General features: G+C 45.1%; 1 protein-coding gene and 1 long non-coding RNA gene across 2 annotated transcripts; both read left to right on the forward strand.

Moving 5' to 3' along the window:
- The first annotated feature begins 378 nt into the window (after nucleotides 1-378).
- SLC30A1 (solute carrier family 30 member 1) lies at nucleotides 379-8,316 on the forward strand. Its single transcript, XM_008145995.3, has 2 exons — nucleotides 379-1,598; nucleotides 3,509-8,316. The coding sequence occupies exons 1-2, from the start codon at nucleotides 983-985 to the stop codon at nucleotides 4,414-4,416; spliced, it is 1,524 nt and encodes a 507-aa protein (XP_008144217.2). The 5' UTR covers nucleotides 379-982; the 3' UTR covers nucleotides 4,417-8,316.
- A 9,332-nt stretch (nucleotides 8,317-17,648) lies between these two features.
- On the forward strand, nucleotides 17,649-22,543 carry LOC129147967 (uncharacterized). The gene is made up of 4 exons (XR_008555176.1): nucleotides 17,649-17,722; nucleotides 20,365-20,514; nucleotides 21,621-21,681; nucleotides 22,128-22,543. It is a non-coding gene; the product is annotated as an uncharacterized LOC129147967 (long non-coding RNA).
- The last annotated feature ends 2,236 nt before the right edge of the window (nucleotides 22,544-24,779 follow it).

The following is a 24,779-nucleotide window of genomic DNA, read 5'->3' on the forward strand; positions in this document are numbered from 1 at the left end:
GGCTGCGAGGACCCGCAGGCTAAGAGCAGGGGGTCTCGCCCAATGCCGGGAGCCCAGCCCGCCCCTCCTCCTCCTCCCGCTGCTGCACGCGGCCCTCGCCCCCTACCCTCCCCCACGACGCTCGCTGCTGCACCCGGCCGCGGCCCCCCAGCCCACGCCCGGCTCCCGGAGGGAAAGGCCCCGCCCCATCTGTCGGGGCCGCGGCCCCGCCCCCTCCTGCCCCGCCGAGACTCCATCCAATAGTGAGCGCGGGTGGGCGGGACGCGGCGGCTGTCGTGAGGGGGTCCTGGCCAATGGGGACGCGTGCCGGGCCTTGTGGGCGGGGCGTCGGATCCTTGTCATACTCCGGTCCGTGTGAAAACGGGGGTTCCGAGTGCAAAGCAAAGTTTTTTTGTAAACCGTCTGCAAAGCCTGGGGGGAGAAGCAGGCGCCCGACACCGGGCCGAGTGCAGCTGCTGTGGCCGCCGCCTTTTTAGCCTCCCCGGCGTCGGCTTCTCGATCCGAGCCACAGCGGAGGCGACCGGCGGAGGAGAGACCTGCGCGGAAAGCCTTCAGATGCTAGGAGCCTTCGCAGCGCGGACCTGCCTATCGCCCGCCCCCGCCTCCCACCAGCTCTTGCTTCGGGTCGGGCTCACGGTCCCCGGGCTCCGGGAACCCCAGCTCCTCCACGCCGCCGCTCCACTGCAGGTGTGGGGCTGCTGGGGCTGAGCCGGGCCTCCGCCTCGGCTCCAAGGACCGACGCCTGCGGAGCTGCAAGCTGCCGGCCCGCCGGGGACGCCCACAGGCGCGGGGGCTCGGCGGCTGAACCCCCTTTCCGATCCCGGAGGCTCCTGAGCGGTGGCCCTAGCGGCCCGGCTCGGACCGAGAGAGTCCCGCGCCGTCCTCCTTCCGTCACCAGGTCCTAGACCGACCCCCGGCGCCTCCCAGCCACCGCCTCCCCCAAGTGTCCGGGCCGCGCTCGGCGGGCCCCCGAGCCGCAGCCATGGGGTGCTGGAGTCGGAACCGGGGCCGGCTTCTGTGCATGCTGCTGCTGACCTTCCTGTTCATGGTGCTGGAGATGGTGGTGAGCCGGGTGACGGCGTCGCTGGCGATGCTCTCCGACTCCTTCCACATGCTGTCGGACGTGCTGGCGCTCGTGGTGGCGCTGGTGGCCGAGCGCTTCGCCCAGCGGACCCACGCCACCCAGAAGAACACGTTTGGCTGGATCCGGGCCGAGGTGATGGGGGCTCTGGTGAACGCCATCTTCCTGACCGGCCTCTGCTTCGCCATCCTGCTGGAGGCCATCGAGCGCTTCATCGAGCCGCACGAGATGCAGCAGCCGCTGGTGGTCCTCGCGGTCGGCGTGGCAGGGCTGGTGGTCAACGTGCTGGGGCTGTGCCTCTTCCACCATCACAGCGGCTTCGGCAACAACTCGGGCCACGGCCACTCGCACGGGGGTCACGGCCACGCCAAGGGGGTGCGCGGCAAGAGCAGCCGCCCCTTGGTGGCCGGGGACAGCGACCACACGAGCCCGGGCGACCAGAGACCCGACCAGGAGGAGACCAACACCTTGGTGGCCGGGAGCAGCAACTCCAACGGGCTCAAACTGGGCGGGACAGGTGAGGAGAGAGTCGCCGCCTCAGGTGGTTGGGTTTGGGGAGCCGAGACCTGAGCCTTGGCCCCGGGGCGGGACGGCCCGCACGCCCCGCACGCCCCCTGGTGCCGGAGTCGGTCTGCGCTGCGCCGAGCCGCCGCCTTCCCGCTCCCTCCGGGTCCCGCCCCCGCCGGGGAAGGCGTGCAAACAGGACCCCTTTCTGCGCAGGTGTTAGCAGCCCCCCGGGGGCGGGGGGCGTCTGGGGTGGGGGGTGTAGGTGGGCGACAGCCCTCTGCCGTGCGCTTACCGCACTTGGCTGTCCTCACAGGCTATCTTTTCAAGAGCCTGTCTAATCTGGGTTTTTAAAGGAGCAAAGATGCTTCCTATAATTCAGTTTCTTGACCCTCTTGGGAAACGGAGGGAATCAGCCATTCGTTCTTAGTCCGTGGGCTGTTTGAAATCCAGGTGGTTCTTAGGCCCTTGGAACAAGTTTCTGAATATTGTATTCAGGGCTGCTTTGCCATTGACTTTCCAGAACTCAGGTTTCTTGTATGAACAGCAAGGTATGGTTCAGTTAGTTGTGTAACATCTAAACCCGAATTCTGAGCATCCGAGACTTGGGACCTGTTTAGGCATGTTTAAAGTTAGGACTTTTCAGTTACACTAAAGGTGATGGTAATTTTTCATCTTTTATTTTTAATGGATGCTGTTCATTCTAAACCTAAGTGCTCTTGAAAGGAAGTTGGAAAGTAAATGTTGAAAGGAATCAACCAATGAATGCCCTACTACCCAAGCTCAAAAACAACAGCTTGTATTTCCTTCCATTTTTTTTTCTCACTTGTATTTATTTACCTGGTTGCATGATACTACATAGACAGTTTTCCTTGTTTTGAAGATGCAGGATATTAGGTTAATGAAATTCAGATTGTATATTGAAAAAGTTTAGTAGATAATTGAATTTTCCTTTCACTCCTATTCTGCAGGGTTTTTATTCCAAAGAAAATTAAGCTGCTCTGGTGTGTGTGTGTGTGTGTGTGTGTGTGTGTGTGTGTGTGTTTTAACAGATCGGTATGTTTGATTTAAGAGTTACAGAGGGAGATAGGGAGAGGTTGGTAAAAAGGTTCAGACTTCCAGCTGTAAGATAATAAGGTCTGAGGAGCTGTGTAACACATGGTGGCTATGGTTGATAACACGTATTCTGTAATTGAAATTTGCTGAGAGTAGAACTTAAGTGTTCTTACCAAAACAAACAAACAAAAAAACAAAGATAAATATATGAAGTGATGGATGTGTTAATTAAATAAATGGGGGGGTTCTTTCATAATGTATAGAAATAAGTCATCATGGTGTACACTTTAAAAATAGTCTAAAAAAGAGTAGGGTACATAGTGATCAATTAGCTGCAATTTTTACTGAGGTTACTCTGATCCTTGATTACATTTTATTGTTGATTTGTCAGTTTCTAAATCCTCTGTACCAAGAAACTATCATTTATATTCATAATAAACGTTTAAAAGTGAACCTTAACACCTTAAAGACAAAAAGTTCTGTGTCAAATCAAGCCTTTGTATTAGACTTATCCATAGTTGCATTTGATGTGGGGTGTTAGCATTCAATTTTGTTATATGCCAAAAATATTAGCAGAATGTTCACAGGACCCCATCTCCACAAAAGTTGAACTTTTTTTTTTAAATGAGTGGGGGGAGGTAGGGTGGTTAGGAGAATGGGGAAACTATCCTCTTAATGACTTTATTTAGCTCTGGCCATTATGTCCTAGCATGGTCCCAGTATGTCAGTTTATATTAAATTGCCCCAAGCACATTTTAAAATTATGTTTTATGAAAAAAATTTCACCTCCTTACTTGAATGGAATTAGACAAGGATGTTTATATAAACACTTTAAGTATTGGATTCAAAGTTTGTATTTCTTTGCAGATCCACAAAAGTCCAGAACTAATGCGACAGATGTGCAAGTGAATGGGAATGTTATCAGAGAAGCTGACAATATGGATTTGGAAGATGAAGCTGATGATGCTCAAAAGGCTGGACAACTTAACATGCGTGGAGTTTTTCTGCATGTCTTTGGAGATGCTTTGGGTTCGGTGATTGTAGTAGTGAATGCCTTGGTCTTTTACTTTTATTGGCAAAGGTGTCCTGAAGGGAAGTTCTGTGATAACCCGTGTACCGCTGACCCCTGCAAAGCGCTTGTAGAAATAATCAATACTACTCAAGGAACAGTTTTTGAGGCTGGTCCTTGCTGGGTGCTGTATTTAGATCCAACTCTTTGTATTGTAATGGTTTGTATACTTCTTTACACAACTTATCCATTACTTAAGGAATCTGCTCTTATTCTTCTACAAACTGTTCCTAAACAAATTGATATCAAAAATTTGATAAAAGAACTTCGAAAAGTTGAAGGAGTTGATGAAGTTCATGAATTACATGTTTGGCAACTTGCTGGAAGCAGAATCATTGCCACTGCTCACATAAAATGTGAAGATCCAACATCATACATGCAGGTGGCTAAATCCATTAAAGATGTTTTTCATAATCACGGAATTCACGCAACTACCATTCAGCCCGAATTTGCTAGTGTAGGCTCTAAATCAAGTGTAGTCCCATGTGAACTTGCCTGCAGAACTCAGTGTGCTTTGAAGCAATGTTGTGGGACTCGGCCACAAGCCTATTCTGAAAAGGATACAGAAAAGGCCCCAACAGTTAGCATTTCTTGTTTAGAACTTAGTGAAAATCTAGAGAAACCCAGGACTCAAGCTGAAAACATGCCTGCTGTTGTGATAGACATTAAAAAGATGCCAAACAAACAACCTGAATCATCTTTGTGAGTCTTGAAAAAGATGTGATATTTGACTTTTGCTTTAAACTGCAAGAGGGAAAAGACTCCACTGAAATTCTAAGTTTGCCAAGTAGTGTAATTGAAGTCTTTGTCTGGTCACACAGTTTAATTCTATTTTTGTAAGAACATAATGGGACTGTTTAACAGACTTCTGTATTACAATTTGTGATTCTCAGTGCAGAGTACAGCTATGCTGTAACAATTTTGAAAAGCCAGTTTTAACACTATGTTACATTTTGTTTAAAGTAAGTATAAACCTTATATAACATAATGACATTTGATTTCCAGTTTTGCCATGGTGAAAATTAATTAGGGGGATAAATAAATTAAAATTGTTACTGGAATTTCTCTGCTTTTCTTTTCCCCCAGTGTTATATTTTGTTTATTAAAATTATAATTGCTAGAACTTAAAATATCACCAACAACTTTGTTTCCTTTGATACTTTAATATTTACTTGCTCTTTAAGATCATTATATAGCATAGTGGCAGCATATTTTAAGAGTGACTGATGGATATTATTAGGAAAAGTGTTTTTTTCTTCACTTGGGGTATTTATCATACTAAAGGTTAGTTATTATCCTGTGTTCTATATTGCTGAGTATTGCTCTAATAAACTGAGATATAATTAACAAATTGAACTATAGTTTACACAAAATAGGGCATATGGGGAGTAAGAGCAGGGAAGAAAGTTTACCAAATTAAATATTTAGATTATTGTAAATTGATATTGAGACTACATTCTAAATCCTGAGAATTTGAACGTGTTTTTTCTTACCAAAGTTAGTCTAAAACATGGATGTGTTCACCAGCATTACTTGCTTTGAAAGATTGGCATCAGAAGCACATATATTCAGTAAATGTTTTTAAGGACATTAAACTCAATCTAATAATTACATGTTAAATGCAAGCTTACTAATAGAATCTTTAAAAAAAAAAAAAAAAGACTTTCCGGAGTTAAAGTCATTTCATAGTGACCAATCATGAATGGATTCAAGTGCAGCTTTTCAAACACCACCAGCAATGCTTGTTTTTTTGCCAAAAGCCACTGACTTGGGAGAACAAAGAAATCTGAATGCAGTTTGGATATTAAATTCTTAAAAAGCAATATGAGTTAAAGCAAAATCAGTCATTAAGATTCTGTAAGTTATCCTGTCTTGACAATGCTCAGATCTTCCAATAGTGGCTTATTTTGGGAGAGGCCGCAATATCTACACAGGAAATTGTTCTTCGTTATTTTATTGTTGCTATACACAATTGTTATTTAAGGGTATTTAAGTGGTATTTTTCTTGATAGAGAGGGATTATGGTTTGTGAAGAAACTAGATTTTTGTCCTCAAAAGGGTGAATATTAATATCAGTTATCATGTATAGTTCTATTTTTCTAGCAACAAGGTATCCTGACTACTTCAGTGACTTTTATAGATGACTACTTTTAAGATGGCTACCTTTTGGGCTTTGAAATAATTCATCGTTTAATGTTTCTTAAGATGAACATGCTGGCCTTTGACAGTTAACTTTTTAAAGGGATGATCTTCTGTGGTAGATGGTGTGGGTTTTTTTAGCAGAAGCCTGTTGCTGGCAATGGGCGTATTTAAGAACAGTGATTTTTCCAATGAGAATGAGGTAATTTTAGGAACACAGTTTGTAAGTTCACATTTACTCTAATGGGCCAAAACCATAACCTGCCAATTTTCAATACATCTTGACATTTTAATATTCTTACCTGATATTGTGGAATTAGATTCCTAAATTGGTAGTTACTTTAAATTTTACAATTTCTTTTTAAACATGAAATTGGGGAATTCCCTCATTGTATGGATGAATAAAAGAAAGAGAAAGCTTCAAATTGTACTGTATCATGTATGTTCCTGATTTAACACTTTAAACTACAAAACATTAAGATCTCAAAACAGTTTGTTATAGAAACCTTTCAGTAATGATACAGCAGGATAACTGGTAAAATATAGTCCATGCAATGAGGTTTTCTTTACAAATGCTCTATTGGGTCTCTTTTTTAAAGGTTGTATAATGTGTAAGACATCAACCGAATGAGGATTTTTTAAAATGATGTCTAAGCTTGGGACAAGGGCTCTTCTCCCCACCTCCAAGTACTTTGAAGGTTACAAACTCTAGGTTTCAGTTATTTCGCTTTTCATAATTTCTAAGGAGCTTGTATGTAGCAAAGTGGCACCATAGGAAGATTCTCTTTTTTCAAAGGACTTTGTCATAATAGCAAATTCAGTGGGCATTGACTCACCTTTTGAGTTTTGGCAGAGAATTATTTATTTCTTTACAATGCACTTTCTAACCCATCTTTAGCTATATTAGCATCTTTTTAAAAATGCTTTTATATTTAAGTATTGTGGGATTTAGGTGTCTTTTCTAAAGTAGCTTATTCCTTCTTGAAAGAAAATGAAGGGAATACCCTGAGTTATTCGGAGAGGTGGGCCCAATATTTAAATATGCTGTTTTCTAACAGGGCGTCAGTTTTAGGAGGTGTACCTCTCCTGCTGGCTCTTCTCTGTTTGAGCGAGATCCGTGTATTTAGAATGTGTTTAGCAACTCGTCTGTCGTCTCGGTTTAGTGAGAAGGAGGTGCTGCATGTACCTGAATTAAAACCAATCCAGAAATTTTTCCAAGCCAAATGCAGCCTTAGTGATGAGAGAGATTTAATTCTCCATTGTCACCTTGTAGCTTAGATGAATGTTTAGTTAGGTTTTTTTTTTTTGTTCTTTTTTGAAGGGCATATGCATTGTAAAAGTAAGGACTGGAGCCTACAAGAAAAAAGGTCAAAAAACTTTGTTGTATGTATTTTAACATTTTAGAAAACAATGTTTGACTAACTTAAGGTATGTAACTTAGGTAGGAAAAATTTCCACCCAGACCACCTTTGGAAAATCACAATAGGTAGGAGACTTACGTTAACATTTTGTATCTTGTTAACAGCCTCAGTGAATCTAGAACTTTTGAAAGTTGAGGGAGAAGGCCTATGAAAGCCAATGTGAAGTATTTAGTAGGCTAACTGGTGTTGAGTTGAAGATTTTTACTGTTTCTAAGCAGATATCATTTTAATGATATGTCATTTACCTGCTGTCTTAAGAAGTTCACATACATAAGTGTGGAGGATAATTCTACATTATAGATATATTTATTTTAATAGCGTTTCAGTTAAGTCATAAAACAGTGTTAAAACGTTTGGGAAGGTAAAGGGTTTTTTTGTTTGTTTGTTTTTTAAATTGAAACCGTCAAGTACAGTGTTTGACCATCTGAAATGGAAATTGTAATAGCGCTATTTTGATGTAGCTCTACCAATACTGTGTGGCAATGCTCTTTGGTTTTTACTAGCAGGCGCTGGAATATTGGGCAGTCATTCTTACTGGCACAAGAGCTTTTTGTATGTCATTCAGCTTAAACTTTTAAACCAAAAATGTTATGGTCCATTGTCTTTGGCAAAGGGATGCTGAAGGGAATGTAACATAAAATTAATATGTGGTTATTTGTAAAAGGACACAAATTGCCACCTTAGGGTTCTGCCTTGAAACAGCACAATGAAGTGTATCTGTGTATTCCGTGATTCCTTATGAAACTTCCATGTTGTGTTGTTTTGGGTCTGCCACAGCCTGTCCTGCGGGCCAGATGTGGCAGTGAAATGCTACTGTCATCTCATTAAATGCAGAAGCACATAAGATGTCTTTAGTGCTGCAACATTTTACCTAACTGTGTGTGTGTTCTATGATTGTACATTGTTTTCCAAAGCTGTTCCTCCTACCTCATCATGAGGCTTTATGGATTCGTTATGTATTATAAATGTGTTCTTTATGAGACAGACTACTGTGTTTCTTCTCATTTATTAAACGTTAAGTAGAAAAATAAATTAATTTTTAAATATCTACTTGGTTATTTTGTGCATGTGGCCTCCCCTCCTGTGCTAGGCTGGGTTATGTAGAAGAGACTGGACTTTAGGCATCGAAAGGGACATTGCAGTGTTGCTAGTGTGCAGAATGACTAGGTTACAGGACAGTGATGTGTGGAGGAAAACAAATGTGGGCAAAAATGTCAATGAAAACTGAAAAGGTAACAGTGCAAAGGCTCACCAACATGAAATAATGGCTGTGAAATTTTTTATAAGCATTTATAATTAGTGCAGCTACAGGTTAATCTACCTTTTGTACGTGCTATTGCTTATTTGTAAGCCTGGTTACTAACAAGGATTATTAACTATTTTACTTATATAAACATCTGGAACTGTTAAGAGTACATTAGTTTGGTTATATGAGTTCAGGACTATCATAATTGTAGTCTCATAAAAAATATTTTTTAAAAAGCTTATACTTCTAGCCAGGAGATAAACAGTTAAAAAAATCAATTGACAATAAATGGCAGTAGATAATAGAATTGAAAAGTGCAGTAGAGATATTCCAAAGGAGGTAAAAATCTTTGGAGAGGATTTCTGTAGGTTAAAAATGAAAGGAGGAGTAGGGGTTGAAAGGTAAGGGATGGAATAATAGCATAGATGGTTGAGGATCGAGTGGTAGGGAAGTAAAAGAGAAGGTTAGCATCTGGTTTGAATTTGGTTTTATGGGAATGGAGGAAGCCATCAATTTTTGAGTGGAAAAGTGAGAAAGTAGAAAAGGCACTGTACAGGATAGATTTGGAATGGGAAGTAGACAAAGAGACAAATCAATTACTATAGGTATTCACTGCTAAGAGCCCAAATACGCATCCCCACTCTACACATACATTCCTGTTGGTTCCACACATATGCTGTGTTCATACTTTAACATATCTGAAATCAGAATGCATAGATGCAGTCAGCAGTATAACTGCTGTTGGTCAACTTTTTTAATCTCATCATGAGACTTTATGGATTGTTATCTACGCTAATAAATCTACACTAATAAAAGAGAAAGATGCAAATTGACCGTACCTTCACGACGCCCACCAGCCAGTCAGGAGTGAGTATGCAAATTAACCCAACAAAGATGGTGGGTTAATTTGCATACATAGGCGGCCAGGGGCAGGATGCTTGCATCGTCGCAATGGCAACGACGCAGGTGTTTCACACCGCCCCAGCCACTCCGGGCCTCTGGGCAGCGTGGGAAGGAGGAAAGGTGGCTCAGGGCCAGAGCAAAGGCTGTGCTGCAGCCAGGGTAAGGAAGGCCCATTCTGCACGAATCTTCGTGCATCGGGCGTCTAGTGTATTATAACATGGTAACAGTGTTTTTAGTAGTAAGGGTTCAGAAAAGAATTCTCTGGCAGTATGGTCTTTCAAGAACTATTTGCCAACATTCCCTGAAACAATTACATATACTATGCATTTCACGTGTGGATAAAGAGCTGTTGCTTTTGAATTAGATGAAGATAATCAAGGTCAGTGACAACACTTTAAAGAAATTTCATAGGCATTTCTGAGCCTTCAGAACTGACCACCTTGTCCCTGTTCCCTCCCCACCCCCCACACTATATATAGCCTATATAGCTTTTTCCCCCCTTTTAAATTTGCTAACGATTACACCTGCATTTGCTTACTTACAAACCTGTTTCCCTTTTAGAGTATAAACTGAGGTCAGGGTGGTCATCTACATTTCATCAGGATCTAGCACAGAGACTAGTACACTGTAGTCATTCAAAGGTGTTTGGACATTGAGGCATGCCAAGGGTGGAAGAAGATACAGTAATATTAATAGCTAAAATATACTGAGCACATTACACACCAGACACATACATTTTTAAATCTAATCTGTACAAACAGGCCTATTAAATTCCCATTTCACAGGCAAGCATAGATTAAGCACCTTACCCAAAGTCATCTAGCTGGTAAGTCATGAGTCAGAACTGGATGGAGTTAATTCAGCAAGAGAACTAGGATGTAGCAAGTAGCTTGTTTTCCTGTCACTTTGAACCGTCAACAACCTACTTCATAAGTAAATTTAAAAATGAGTTATTTTTTTAAATATTCAATGAGCCGCAATAGAAAGACAAAAAAAAATGAGAAATAAATGTTAAAGAATTTGATATTTATTTTTTTAAAAACAGAGCACTTGCCAGATGAAAAAATCAGAACTTTGTTATGGCAGACTACCTGACGTTTTTAGGATTTAGGGCCTCTCTTGGTTTTCATCCAGCCTTGTGGACAAGTGCCAGTCTTTACAAACTAGTAGTGTTTTCTCTTCATGTGAGCTAAAACATAGTATTGTTTGAGGTATTAACTGTGGCTTAAATATCCTTTTGCTCTGGCAACAGTGGGTCATTGAGGGAATGAGGAGCAGAGGTGGTTGAAGTAATGTGGATGGGGACACATGGGCCATCTGCTTTTTGACAGGGGTGCTATTAGCATTTGGGTGAGACAATGGATGATAGTATGGAAGTGTCCTGGGCGTTGAACCTAGCAACGCTGGTCTTCCACGCTGCCTGGGTGACTCGTGTAAGACACTGAGACTTTCTGCTTTAGTTGCCTAATCTGAAAAATTAGGATAATAGCATTTCTCTTACAGGAAGGTTGTAAAGATTAAATCAATCTATATAAGTCACACACTTTGAACAGTGTCTGATCCTTCGTACGTGCTCAATAAATATTAGCCACGTATTTTATTCTCTTCCTATTTTGTACCTTTCCTATTCTTCCCTTCTTTCTCTTTTCTCCTCCTTCGTATTTTTTTCTCCTTTTTTCCTTTTCCCCTCTCTTCCTAAGCCAATGAGTGACCCTTACTTAGTAAGACATTGGTTAATTCCATTCTTGAGTCTTGAGCATATAGTGTTCTTTTTTTTTTGTTTAAAAATATATTTTATTGATTTTTTTACAGAGAGGAAGAGAGAGGGATAGAGAGTCAGAAACATCGATGAGAGAGAAACATCGATCAGCTGCCTCCTGCACACCCCCCACTGGGGATGTGCCCGCAACCAAGGTACATGCCCCTGACCGGAATCGAACCTGGGACCCTTGAGTCCGCAGGCCGACGCTCTATCCACTGAGCCAAACCGGTTTTGGCTATAGTGTTCTTTTTAATGGGACCACAATTCTCTCTCACAAAACTGTAGGCTTTTTCTTTTTCTTTTAGTAACTTCTGTAACAAACACTATCTGCAGGAGACAGGAATATCTTACGGGCAAACAGAAGTTTATCTAGTGATCTATGACTTATACTTCCAGAAGAAAAGAGCTTGGGGGAGCAGGAGTAGGGGTAGACCCCCAAAACAAGAAAGACAATTCCAACAATTTGTGTAGGTCTGTGGAGGGAATGGGTGTGAGGTGTTTTCCACCCACAACGGGGTTTGGGTGTGTGCTGTCTGCCCTCTTGCTGCTGGGGAGCCTGGTGGTGATTTCTGCTAAGGGCAGAGCTTGGGCCAATGTCTCTGAGGCCTTTCTCACTGAGGTGCAGGGATTTTATGAGAAGTCCTTGAAAGGGGCCGGGGTATGGCACAGTGGGAAGAATCCTGGACACGTGTGATTGTCTACTGCACTGACCCAGCAGTCCAAGAAGGCAAATTCAACGGAGACAGTGATATCCACTTCCTTTCTTCTTCCACATCTTCTTCCTCATCTTCCTCATCTTCCCCCTCTCCCTTCCCTTCTTTTTCTCCTCCTTCTTCCTCCTCTTCCTCTTCTTTTCCTTCACCTTCTTCCTCTTCTTCTCCTCCTTCCTCTCCTTTTTCTTAAAAAAAAAAAATCAATGGATAATATAATGTTTACCTATTTTTTAAAAAAAACTAGACTACTTGAGAACCTCCGAGTGCGCAGGCAGTGAGCATGCTCATGTAGGTCTGGTGAGCAGTGTTCTGAGTCAGCAGCTCAAGCATTTTTCCTGGCCACCACCAGCTGCTGTGGCTTTGGCTGCCCTTGTTTTAAATTGTGCTTTCCCTCTCTTTATTAGAACTTAGAGACAAGTCACACGAGGAACACCTAGTTGAAATATAAGTTAATGAGCAGCCAAAGAAGAATGAGTCTGCAGAATTGCTTCCTCAAGTCACTGTCCCGTTCATGTGATGACTGTTACTTTAGAGGACATGAAAGTGTCTACACGCCTCCAAAACGCAAAGTCAAAGATGCGCTGATTCCACCCCACACGGTTTCTCATTTATTGGAAGTCAAGAAGGCTCTTGCCCACAGTGTGGGATTTGTGGAGAAGGCCTTGCAAAGAGCAGCCTTCTCTCTTACCTCATTGTTTAAAGCAAAGCACTAGCATTTTTTTGTATGTGTTTTTTATAAAACCAGCTAATTTTGTTAAGTGTATGAATTAGGTTTTGAATGCACTTTTTATTTATTTTTGATGCTGGAACACATGGTAATATATCAATTCATATTTTAAAACCATATATATATGTATATATATATATATGGTTTTATATATATGTATATGTGTGTGTGTGTGTGTGTGTGTGTGTGTGTGTGTGTGTGTGTGTATTAGAGGCCCGATGCATGAAATTCGTGCAAGAGTAGGCCTTCCTTCCCCCGGCTGCCGGCTCCAGCTTCCCTCTGGCACCCGGGACCCCGGCTTCCCTCCGGCCACTGGCAGGCACCCAGGACCTGGGCTTCCCTCGCAGCCCTGGCTTCGTCCAGAAGGTCTTCTGGTCTAATTAGCATATTATGCTTTTATTATTATAGATGTGTGTCTATTTAAATATGTTTCTATAACTGTTTTTTTCTTGCTCAAATAAATAAATCAGTTGAACAACGTATGCCACGGTTGTTTTAAAAAGCATCTTTATTGTTGAAAGCATTACAGATGTCCCCTCCCCCACCACTGAACCCCTCTACCCTACTCCCGCCCGCTCCCCAGGACTTCACTGCACTATTGTCTGTGTCCATGGGTTATTGTGCCACTTTTTTAAACAGTGAAAAGTTGAAATGGGAGATCACATTTGAAAGGAGCTTATAGAACCATTTTTGTGACATATTGACCTAAAATAAAAATAGTGTTTCCTGTAAATCACCTACACTGTGCAAAAGTGACCAAGTACCAGGACCCGGTGCCACATAAGAACCTGGCGGCGCTGGGGGATGAGATTACACTTGGCTGTGAAAGGCTGTGGCAAGTCGCCAGGCGGGGAAGGTGTGGGTCACCCCTTGGGTTCTCAGCTGTCCCTGTTCTTCCCCGGTGGCAGGAGCAGAGCCTTGGAGAGAAAGTAAAGGGACATTGTGGGCACCTCGTCCCCATGAGGGCCCAGCATTGTATGTGCACAAACCCACTCCATCTGGTGTGGTGGGTGGGGCACGGGTTTTTGGAGACAGACACTTGGTGTGGTGAGGGATGGTTACTAGACTTATCCTGATCATCACCTTGTAAGGAATAAAAATGTTGAGTCATTAGGTTGTACATCTGAAACTAATATACTACTGCATGTCAAGTATAATTAAAAAAAAATAAATAAAGAGAGAGTGAGAGGGAGAGAACCCGCTTTCTTCTCCAAAGCAGGTTTTTCTCATGTTCGGATTTCCTCCTAATCAGTCACCAGCCTAAAACCGGGGGTTGAAGCAACCCTGAGGAGCAGGGCTGGCTTCGTGGTGTGCTGATTTGTTGTGTAATAGCAATGACTGCCTTGGTGACTCAGCAGGGTTCTGTGCATGAAAGTCAACCCAGTGGTGACAAGCTCCAGCCCTAAGGCCTCCCAGCTCCTGGGATCCTCCACAAGGTGAAGGCAAGGGCCATTTCCCCGAGCCTGATCTGGATGTCTGGATTCCTGGAGAATGAGAAAAAGCTTTATCTCAGAAGTAGAGATCTTCCAGTTTGATTTTGCCTCCCTGGGGGAAAAAAAAAAAAGAGCCTGATGAATACAATGGGCGAGAACATGGACTTTGCAACTGGAGAATTGGTTTAAGTGCACGCTCTGGCATTTACGAGTTATGTAACCTTGAGCAAATTATTGACCTGCAAAATGAGAACATTAGTATTTATGTCTTAGGAGACTGCGTTCACGTGTGGTGATGTAGGGAGCATGACTAGCACAGTGCTAGCATTTAGCAGAAGCTCAATAGATGGTTGTAGAGATGATTTTTACCCTCTTGAGCCCTGCCATGCTATCAGAACAGCCATCCCACTACTCTGTCCAATTCTCAATTCTTATCCAAATATTGATTACATTCAGAATTGAAACTGAAAATGGGCTGCATGATCTCCATAGGCAAAGTAAACGTGCATTGGAGAAACTAGGCTGGGCGTCAGGTGGAGCCGTATCAGATAAACTGGTTTAAATTTATGGTTACCAGCCCTGACCTTACAGAGAAGGAGTTGGGTGTCTTTCCCCTTTGACCTTGGAATGTCATGTTCTTGTGCAATTCCCTAAGTCTATCATTTGCAGGTGGATTCTGGTGAATGGAAACCTCCTTTGAATGGGACAAGAGAGACCGCTATTTCAAGAAAATCTGCAGGTGTGTGTTTTAAGAATGTACATTCACTCTCTCCTAATGGTGCGGGTTGCTAATCCAGACTGCTCATGTTTTGGTATGTGTATCTTTGTGTTTGCAGAATCAAATACTTCTGTGGCTCTCCATGGAGTCATAGAGTCAGAGGTTTTTTCACTAGAGTTTTAATTTCCCCAGATCCCCAGGATTTGTAGGGGGTGGAGGGAAGGTCACTGGCCACAGATTAAACTTTTCTGGGGGGGAAACCAGGTGGGGTAACAGAGGTCACTGAGTGTGTGCTAATCATAAGCAATTGAAGGCCTGCAGAGATGGCGAAGCCACACGCCAGCTGCCTTCCCCTCTGACTCAAGGCACCTCTTGTCAAAAGCAATCTACTCAGCTCTGGGGCTTTAAGAAATAAACATTTTTAATTACACAGTTTATACCCAGATGCATTCCCCTAGTAAGCAATTGAAATAACACTGATAAGGCTCAAAGAAATTTCCCCCTATTTGATTTCTAGTTTTAAAAAATAGTGGATTTTGAGTGTATCAAAAGTCTTTTTTTCTATTGTTATGATCATAAGTTTTGTTTTTTAATCATTGCTCCCCTATGATCCTCAATTTGGTATGTAGCTTCAAAACCTTTTCCTGTGTGTGTGTGTGTGTGTGTGTGTGTGTGTATACACATATGTATATAGATTATATGTATGTGTATGTATACATATATTTTTAAACTCTTTTTTTTTTAAATATATTTTATTGATTTTTTACAGAGAGGAAAGGAGAGGGATAGAAAGTTAGAAACATCAATCAGCTGCCTCCTGCACACCTCCGACTGGGGACGTGCCCGCAACCAAGGTACATGCCCTTGACCGGAATCGAACCTGGGACCTTTCAGTCCACAGACCGACGCTCTATCCACTGAGCCAAACCGGTCCTGGCTATATTTTTAAACTCTTACAAATTTGTGTGAAGTATATTCTTTTCCTATGTGTATGCATATGTATATATTAATATGGGTATTAATATCAATATTTAAGCTACATACATATGTATATATGTTACTATATAATTAATACCTATATTAACTTATGCAGGATTTTCCATGGAGAGGGTTTCTCAGCTGAATCATTTTGCAACTTGCTCTTTTACTCAGCAATATGTAGTTCATAGAGACCTGTTTTTTCATTTGGAATTGATGGGTAGTGTTCCCTAGTGATGAGTTTATTTGGCGGGGCCCCTACTGATGGATATTTAAGGTGGTCCAGCTTCTCACTCTTGGAGACAATGAACATCTTTAACCATGTTTCCTGTACACATTGGTCTGCCTGTATAGGAAGCTGCTTTTAAAAAGTGTCATGGGGTTTGTGCAATTTAAATTTAAAAGATACTGCTGAATTGCCTTTCTAAGTGCCAGTTTCAATTCCCACCAACAGCGCATGAGAGTACTTGAAAACTTTTCATATTATTAAACTAAGATTTTTGTCAAAAGTTTGTGGTACTTTAATTTGGTTTTAATTTGCATATACCTGAATAGCAGTAAAGTGGAGTATCTTTTCATGTCTTTATTAGCCACCAATATTTCCTCTTCACTGAATTTCTTATTCAAATTCTTTCCATAGCTTTCTCATTTGGGTTGGTTATCTCTTTTATACAAATGTGTAAGAGTTTTTAAAATATATTCTTGATACTAATTATTTGTTTCTCTTAGGCTGTTGCTTTTTGTTGAACTTTGTTTATGGTATCTTTTTATACCCAGAGAATAGGCCATGTAAGGACACAGCAAGAAGAGGGCCAGTTGCAGGCCAAGGAGAGAGGCCTCAGGAGAAATCAAATTAAATGTGATACTATTAAGTCTTCCAATCCGGGAGCATGGGATTCCATGTCATCTGTGTTGATATTACCAAGAGTGGCGACCAAATTTATCAAGGGTTTAGTTCTAAACATTTTTGTTTGTTTTTGCTTACTTGTTTTTACATTTTTATGCACCTGAATATCGAGATAACACAAAAATATACATACAAATAGATATACATAGGTACATACATACATACATACTCTTGTGTATGTACACACACAGACACACACATATGTATTTCATCTTACTACTTCTTGAAACTCACTTATTCCTCATGGATTCACTTTTCTTCTTATTGGAATACATTTTTATTTCAGAGAGGTCTAATTTGGCTGGACAAGGAATTTTTATTATTTTCCCATTAACATCTTATTTAATCTTTGCAAAAACCCTTAAAGGAATCCCTGTTTTGCAGATGTAGCTATAGAGGCTTGGGGAAGCGAAGTAACTTGCCCAAAGCCACATGGTTAACACAAGGCAAACTGGGGTTCAAACCCAACTCCTGCTTGTTTCAAGATCAGACACCGAGGCACTTTCTAAAATGCCAGGCTAACGTAGGCAAGTTGATAAGAAGGCACTCAATTGTCAATTTCCTTCTGTCTTGTCTTCCTCTTCTTCCTTTTTCCAACAGTGGACAGAGATCTCTCTCCCCGTGTGTGAATCTATCAGCCAGTGAGTCAGGTTCTGTTTAGATCCTCATGAGTAGGAACTGGGAAAGGAGGAACTTTTCTTGGATCAGGAGATGGTGGGAATGGTGGGTGGGCATGACTGCCGAGCTGGGCGACCCTCGGAGGGGCTAGAGAGGGTTCCCCTGGATTACTGATTCCCTTGTCTGGCCTGTGACCTTTCAGGGGGTTCCCTCCTGTCTGGGCTCCTCTGTCACCAGTTGCCCTGAACTTGTCAACAGTAGCCTGACACGGGATCGGCCTGTAACCTGTGGTTTGTGACAGCACAAACCTGGCTGCCCCTGGCTCAGCCTGACACTCTCCACAAGGCCCTGCAGCCTCATCCATTGGGGTGCGCCTGGCATGGCCACCAGAGAAGGGCCCGGAAGGTCGGCAGCTGGCAAGAATCCTGCAACCCAGCACGTGAGAAGGTGGGAAAGAATCCTGAACTCCTGGGCACCTGGGGATGGAGCATTCTGCCTTACTAGCTGTGCTTTCCCTCCTCCCTTCCTTGGCAAAGCTGAACGATTAGGTGCATTTGGGCAGCAAAGTCAAAATTAATTTCGCCTCCCTCTGCAATGAAAGTCCAGGGAAGGGAGGGGCCCTTGAAAGGTATTTCCACCTTGGCTTAACTTATTAGGTTGGGAGAAGTGGACTTTTTGTTCTCCTTGGTAAGGTTATTAAAACCCTCAAGGAATGTACAGAAGGCAAATTTAGTTTGAGCAGCCCAGTAGGCCAACAAGACTGAATAACAGTCTAGTTGTTTGTATGGCTGGAGTATTGGTAAGAGGGAGTTTTTGTGTGTTTTTTTAAATATATTTTTATTGATTTCATAGAGGAAGGGAGAGGGAGAGAGATAGAAACATCAATGATAGAGAATCATTGATCGGCTGCCTCCTGCACGCCCCACACTGGGATGGAGCCTGCAACCCAGGCATGTGCCCTGACTGGGAATTGAACCATGACCTCCTGGTTCATAGGTCGACGCTCAACCACTGAGCCACGCCAGCTGGGCGGTAAGAGGAAGCTTTTGACTGAGGGCTGCCCCAGGCCTGAGCATCCTGGCTCTTGGGGGCTCCATCCTGACAGGGTCTGTGGGTGGCTTCTGCTCACCACTCAACCCCAATGCCTTCCTGTGCCTAGGCGGCTCCTCACCCACTGTCTGGGGGACTGAGGAGCTCAGCTGGCCTCTCGCCACTTGGACTTGATCGCGGCTGAAATCCCTTCAGGTTCGGGAGTGCAGGGGGAAAAGGAGGGTTGAGGCTGGGGGACAGGGAGGTGGGAGAATGGCACCTCTGGTGTGTTCTGCTCTGATGCTCTCTGGAGCAGTGAGGCCTCAGCAGGGCGAGGTTTGGAGGAAGGAGACAGTACTGCAACCTGTCGCTGGAAAGGGTTTGACTGAGCAGCTGATTCCGAAGCACAGGGCTGATGAGCCTTCATTACAGCCCCACGTGGTACCGAGTATTGTCAAAATGGAGAGCCCTCCTTAGTCCTAGAGGCCCTGGTCCCTTCTAAGTGGGAGAGGCCTTTCTAGACAACAAATTCCCTTACCTCCCCACACTCAGCCACACAGAGGCATGAATTGCTTTTCTAGGCGAGGTGTTCTCCCTTCTGGAGCCCAGGGAGCTTTTCCAGACAATCATGACCATGTTATCCCTCCTCCAGATCTTAAGCAAGACCTACAAGCCGGCTGGTCTGGCTCCTGCCCACCTCTCAGCCTCACCTAACACTCATGACCTTTACACCTAGTCATTACATTGATGTAACACATAGATTATTGAATGCCTTCCATCTGCCGGGTATTGTTCTAGGCGTTGAGGATACTCCTGTGAAACAAATAAAGTCCCTGCCCTCATAGCACCTACATTCTATTAGGAGAAGGCCGGTAACATGTATAGCAAGTTAGCCGGCAGTAAGAATTCAGGGGAAAAGCAAACTAGGGAAGGGAGAAGGGGATCCTGCTTTATAAGGCCGATCCAGAAAAGCTTCCCTGATAATGTGCCACGTGAGCAAATGCCTAAGAGAAGAGAAAAGGCAAGTCAGACACCTGGGGAGGGGCATGCCAGGTAGAGAGAAAGGCAAGTGCAAAGGTCCTGAGGTGGGGACATGCTTTCCACGCTCAAGAACTACAGGGAGGCCTGGTTGGTGTGGCTTGGTGGGTGAGTGTCAACCCATGAACCAAGAGGTCACGGATCAATTCCTGGTCAAGGGCACATGCCCAGGTTGCAGGCTGGATCCCCACGAGGCAGCCGATCAATGATTCTCTCTCATCACTGCTGTTTCTATCTTTCTCCCTCTCCCTTCCTCTCGGACATCAATAAAAAAAATAAATACATACATCATAAAATAAAATTTTAAAAAAGATACCCCAACCCCCAAAATAACCCTTTGTTGTTGTTAATAGTTCCCTAGTCCCACCCTTCTCCCTATAAACACCTTTCATTTTTGTATAAACCCTTGGAGCACCCTTCTAGTTGCTAGATGGGATGCTGCCTGATTCGGGAATCACGTAATAAAGCCCATCAGATCTTCACACTTACTGGGTGTTATTTTGTTTTTTAACACCGCCCACCAGAGGGTGTTTGTACCTGCTGACCCATGTGAAGTGCTCTGCACCGAAGCCTCACCCTTTACTCAGGTAGCTCCATCGACCCTTCCTAATGAACATCGTTCCCGTCATCCATTGCTGCATAACAACCTGCCGCAAAATGTGGTACAAACAACAGCCATTTTAGTACGGTCAGGAATTCGGACAGAGCACCGTGGGGGTGGCTGGTCTCTCATCCACATGTCTGGGGCCCTCCTCTGGAAGACTGGAGGAGCTGGGGGTGACGTGGATGGTTGAGGACTGGAATCATCTGGAGACAATATTCACTCCAGTGGACGAAAAAGGGGCTCTATAATAAAGCTGACGAGTCCAGTGAGCGAAACTACCCACAGGGAGGGAGATCTGATCCTAAATTCCTAACCGCTCAGGTCAAGGTGGGTAGGCACGCCTTACTCATCTAACTTCTTTAGCAAAAGGTTTGTCCTCGCCTTAAGCAAGCCCTGACCATTGTTCTCGTGCATCTAGGTTAACACACCTTGGAAATGCCAAAGCAATCTTCTTCTTCAGACCCTTCAGCGATGTTGGATGTTCTTACATCGGCCCTCACGTGTTTAGTGCCTGGGCTGGGCTGGGCTCAGCTGGGACGGTGGACTAGAGTGCCTGCCTTATAGCGAGGTGGTACCAAGGCAGCCGGACTTCTCCCCTGGTGGCTCAGGGCTCCGGAAGTGTGTCCCCGGGAACAAAGCAGAAGCGTGCGGCCTTTCATAGTCTAACCTCTGAAGACTCTGGACTCTGTTGGCTTGAAGCGGGCACAAGCCACCCAGGTCCAAGGGGAGGGACCTAGGTCCTACCTCTCTATGGGAGGGCATCCGCCTTCTAAGTCAGGCTCCTTCATGACATATTTTCGTTTTTTTCAATATTCTTATCTGTTTGTATGTATTCGCTATGGTGACCACTTGAGTCAAGGCTTGCAAACTCAAATGCATGACGACCGCAGCCAGGCCGGGAAAGGAAGCTGCCCGGGTGCAGGAGATGACAGAGCGAGGCTAGCCAGGGATTGCTCACGCTCTCTGAAGTGGGCAGCCACTTCTTGGCACCAGCTCGTTGTTGTCCCGAGGGGAAGCATGCCCAGTATTGCCAGAGCTCCCCCTTGTCCAAGAAAGGCCCAGAACCAGAACTAAGGGTGTTTGTGAACCAATGTCCCGTATCAAAAAGGCTCTGCAGGCCAACGGCCTCGCACACCGTGGGCTCAATAAGGAATTGTGGATGACATGAAAAAGTTCCCTGAGGTCCTCTCACACGCATCGCCATTGAGGAATGGGGGTGGGGAGCTCCCACCCCTTGGTTGGGAGCGGTAGGGATCATGGGGTAAGACGAGGAACGTAGACTCCTACAGCGGCCTGGCGTTTAGCATGATCCACAGAGCAGCCCAAAGGGCAGGTCACTCGGCCCCTACTTTGCTTTATTTTTCTTCTAAATCAGTGGTCGGCAAACTGCGGCTCGCGAGCCACATTCGGCTCTTTGGCCCCTTGAGTTTTCAGCAAAGGCCAGCTTAGGAGTATCCTAATTAAGTTAATAACAATGTACCTGCCTATATAGTTTAAGTTTAAAATTTTTGGCTCTCAAAAGACATTTCAGTCGTTGTACTGTTGGTATTTGGCTCTGTTGACTAATGAGTTTGCCGACCACTGTTCTAAATGCTTAAAGTGATCTGAGATATGTAACTGATTGGCCCTCCCACACAGGTGAAATCTCACTTGTTTTGTTTGCTTTGTACCCAGAGCCCGCGATAGCAGGTGCTCGGCCGATCCTTACTGAAGGAAGCTCAAGTGGGTGTTGCAGGTGAGGTTCAGGGGCCAAACACCTTGTGCTACGTGCCTTGTAAGGAAGTTGGGATGAAAACCACACAAACTGGTGCAAAAGCACGAGCACAGTTGGCCCTTTGCTATAAAAGTCCTTCCTCGACGTGCTCCAGAGCCACGCTTGTGAAAAACGTGCCTGCAATTTAAAAGCGCATTTCTCAAAATCAGCTTCCAGCCACGATATTATAGGAAAGAAGGGGATTAAGGGATTAGGGTAATCCTTGGGAGACATGACAAGCTTCATGATTCCTGCCTAGTTCAGGCAAAACTGGGAATATTTAAATATGTGATTTAAATGCAGAACCTTGGGATGGGGGCGGGGGGAGTGAGGAGTGGGGTTCTGGAACCCAGGCCGGGGTGGGGAAGGGAGGCCTGGAGTTTCATAGCAGCGGAGACTGCTCTGCTTTTCCTGCTTTTGTTTTAAAGACATTTGCAAGTGTCACCCTTCTCCGGGGCGGAGCTCACCTGGCGCTGCTGGCTGGGAAGTCAGAAGTTTTATAGGGAAGCAAGGGTATGGGGTGCGGCGCCAGGAAGCGCAGACACAGCACACCGAGGCACCTCTCCAGACGATGGCTTCAATGTACAGGCGCTCAGAGGTGACCAGCCATCCTCCCGCACTGCCCACGGATGCCAGAGATGCCGGGACCCAGAGGCGGCAGCCTGTTGTGACACCATTGCCCTGGCTGGTTTGGCTCAGTGGATGGAGCATCGGCCTTCGGACTGGCGGGTCCCAGGTTCGATTCCGGTCAAGGGCATGTACCTTGGTTGCGGGCACATACCCAGTAGGGAGTGTGTAGGAGGCAGCTGATCGATGTTTCTCTCTCATCGATGTTTCTAACTCTCTATCCTTCTCTCTTCCTCTCTGTAAAAAAGCAATAAAATATATATATTTTAAAAAAATAAATAAATAAAAAAGAAAGATCTGGGGAGAGAAAGCAAGCCCCACGCAGAGAAATGCACATCCGGTCTTTTTTCTATGGAACTGGGTTTCGACCCCAGAGTTCCCTGACCCCCAAACCCGTCCTCTCTCCATGGGTTTTGCTGATTAACCTTGTCTTTTTGTATCACCAGTTGGTATTTCTAGTAAATGTCACTCATTTCTCAGACAGCAAGACGGCAGGACAGTTTCGAGGGTGCCCCCTCAAATCACACACAACATCTTTCCGACCTGCTGGCCACCCCAGGCAGAGTTCCAGCGGCAGCTCTGGACTGTGGCCCCTGGTCTGGATGCTGCCTATGAAGAGGGACCATGGTGGCCCAGCCAGTGTGGCTCAGTGGTGGAGCATCGACCTATGAACTGGGAGGTCACAGTTTCAATTCCCTGTCAGGGCACATGCCTGGGGGGTTTCGGGCACGATCCCCAGTGGGGGGCTGTGCAGGGGGCAGCTGATCAATGATTCTCATCACTGATGTTTCTATCTCTCTCCCTTCCTCTCTGAAATCAATAAAAAAATATATTTAAAAAACAATAATAAAAAAGAGGAACCATGGTGTCAGCTGGCCACCTGGCTACTGGCACCTTTAACAGTGCTTGGCACCCAGTGGACGCTCAAGAAGTGGGTGTTGGGGAGTGTTAACCATTAGTTAGCACCCGCTGGGTGCCGGGAACAGCGCTGAATTCTTTGCGAACATGATCTCGTTAACCCTTACGACAACCCTGAGAGGCAGCAGAATTTTCCTCCTTACAAAAGAGGAAATTACAGTTTGGGGAGCACCGTGGACTTGTCCCCACTCACCGACCTAGTTAGTGGCGGAGCTAGGATTTGAATGGACTCACTGTGCCTCCAACCGCAGCTCCTGTGGCATAAAACCCTCGGGGGGGGTGGGGAGGGGCGGTGTATGTGTACGTGCGTGGGGTGGGGCGATATTTACGTTGCTGCATCCAGTGCTGAGGGCGTCCAGATCAAGGCAGGCACCCTTGGGTCTGGGTGTGAGAGTGGGACTCAGGAGGGAGGCGTCTGGAGAAGCTGTGGGGAGGAGTGAAGGAGAGGAAACAGGTCGGGGCAGTAGGTGGTGCACACTGCAGGTGAGGTGACATGGGCAGGCTGGGTGACCAGCTCAGCTGGGCCTGTCCAGTTGTGGGGACAGGAGAAGGCGGAGGGAGGGGCCCTGTGCAGAGGTCACAGCCGGGCCTGTCAGCGCTCAGCCTGACCCGAGTGGCGGCTGTTGTTTTTAGATGGATCAGTCAGACTTGCCCCAGCAGCTTCCTGCTTCCTAAGGCCTTCCCGTCCTTGTTCCCAAGTCACTGGGCTAAGAAAATACAGTGTGCCCACCTGGCCAACTTCCCAGATCGAGCCCCATGAGGTCCCAACACACAGTGATGTGAGAGAGGAGAGAGGAATGACCTGTTCATTCTGAAATCCAACATTTACTGAGCATCTACTATGTGCTAGGTACCAACCCAGGTGCTTGGGATGCTGAGTGACCAAAAAGCGACCCTGCCTCAGGTTGCTGCTCATGGGGGCTGGGCGGGCAGTGCCTAACATGAGAAAGAAGTAAACTGGATAACAAAAGGCTGTGAAATAAAGACAAAGCCGCCCGGCCAGTGTGGCTCCGTGGTTGACCATCAACCCCTGAACCAGGAGGTCATGGTTCAATTCCCGGTCAGGAGTCAGGACACATGCCCAGGTTCCAGGCTTAATCCCCAGTAGGGGGCGGGCAGGAGACAGCCAATCAATGATTCTTTCTCATCGTTGATGTTTCTATCTCTCCCTCTCCTTTCCTCTCTCTGAAATCAATAAAAACATATTAAACGTATTTTTTTTTTTAAAAAAAAAAAAGACAAAGTAGAGCAGAAAAGGGGGGCCAGGAGTGCCTGGGGGCTGGGGCTGGGGCTCGTTTTGGCTGCAATCTCAGCAGGGCTGTCAGGGAAGTGAAGGAGTTAATCGTGCAGTTCCCGTGAAAGAGGGGTCCAGGTGGAGGGAATGACCAGGTGGAAGTGCTGCGGCCCGAGGGCACAAGCCGGTGTCTGAGCAATCGCAGGAGAGCAGGAGCTGGAGAGGAGCGGGCAGTGGCGGGGAGCAGAAAGAGATGAGGATGGCGGCATCAGGAGCCGGAGAACAGGGACCCTTTCTGAGC

The sequence above is a fragment of the Eptesicus fuscus genome, chromosome 22 (assembly GCF_027574615.1).
Source record: "Eptesicus fuscus isolate TK198812 chromosome 22, DD_ASM_mEF_20220401, whole genome shotgun sequence".
Taxonomy (NCBI): Eukaryota; Metazoa; Chordata; class Mammalia; order Chiroptera; family Vespertilionidae; genus Eptesicus; species Eptesicus fuscus.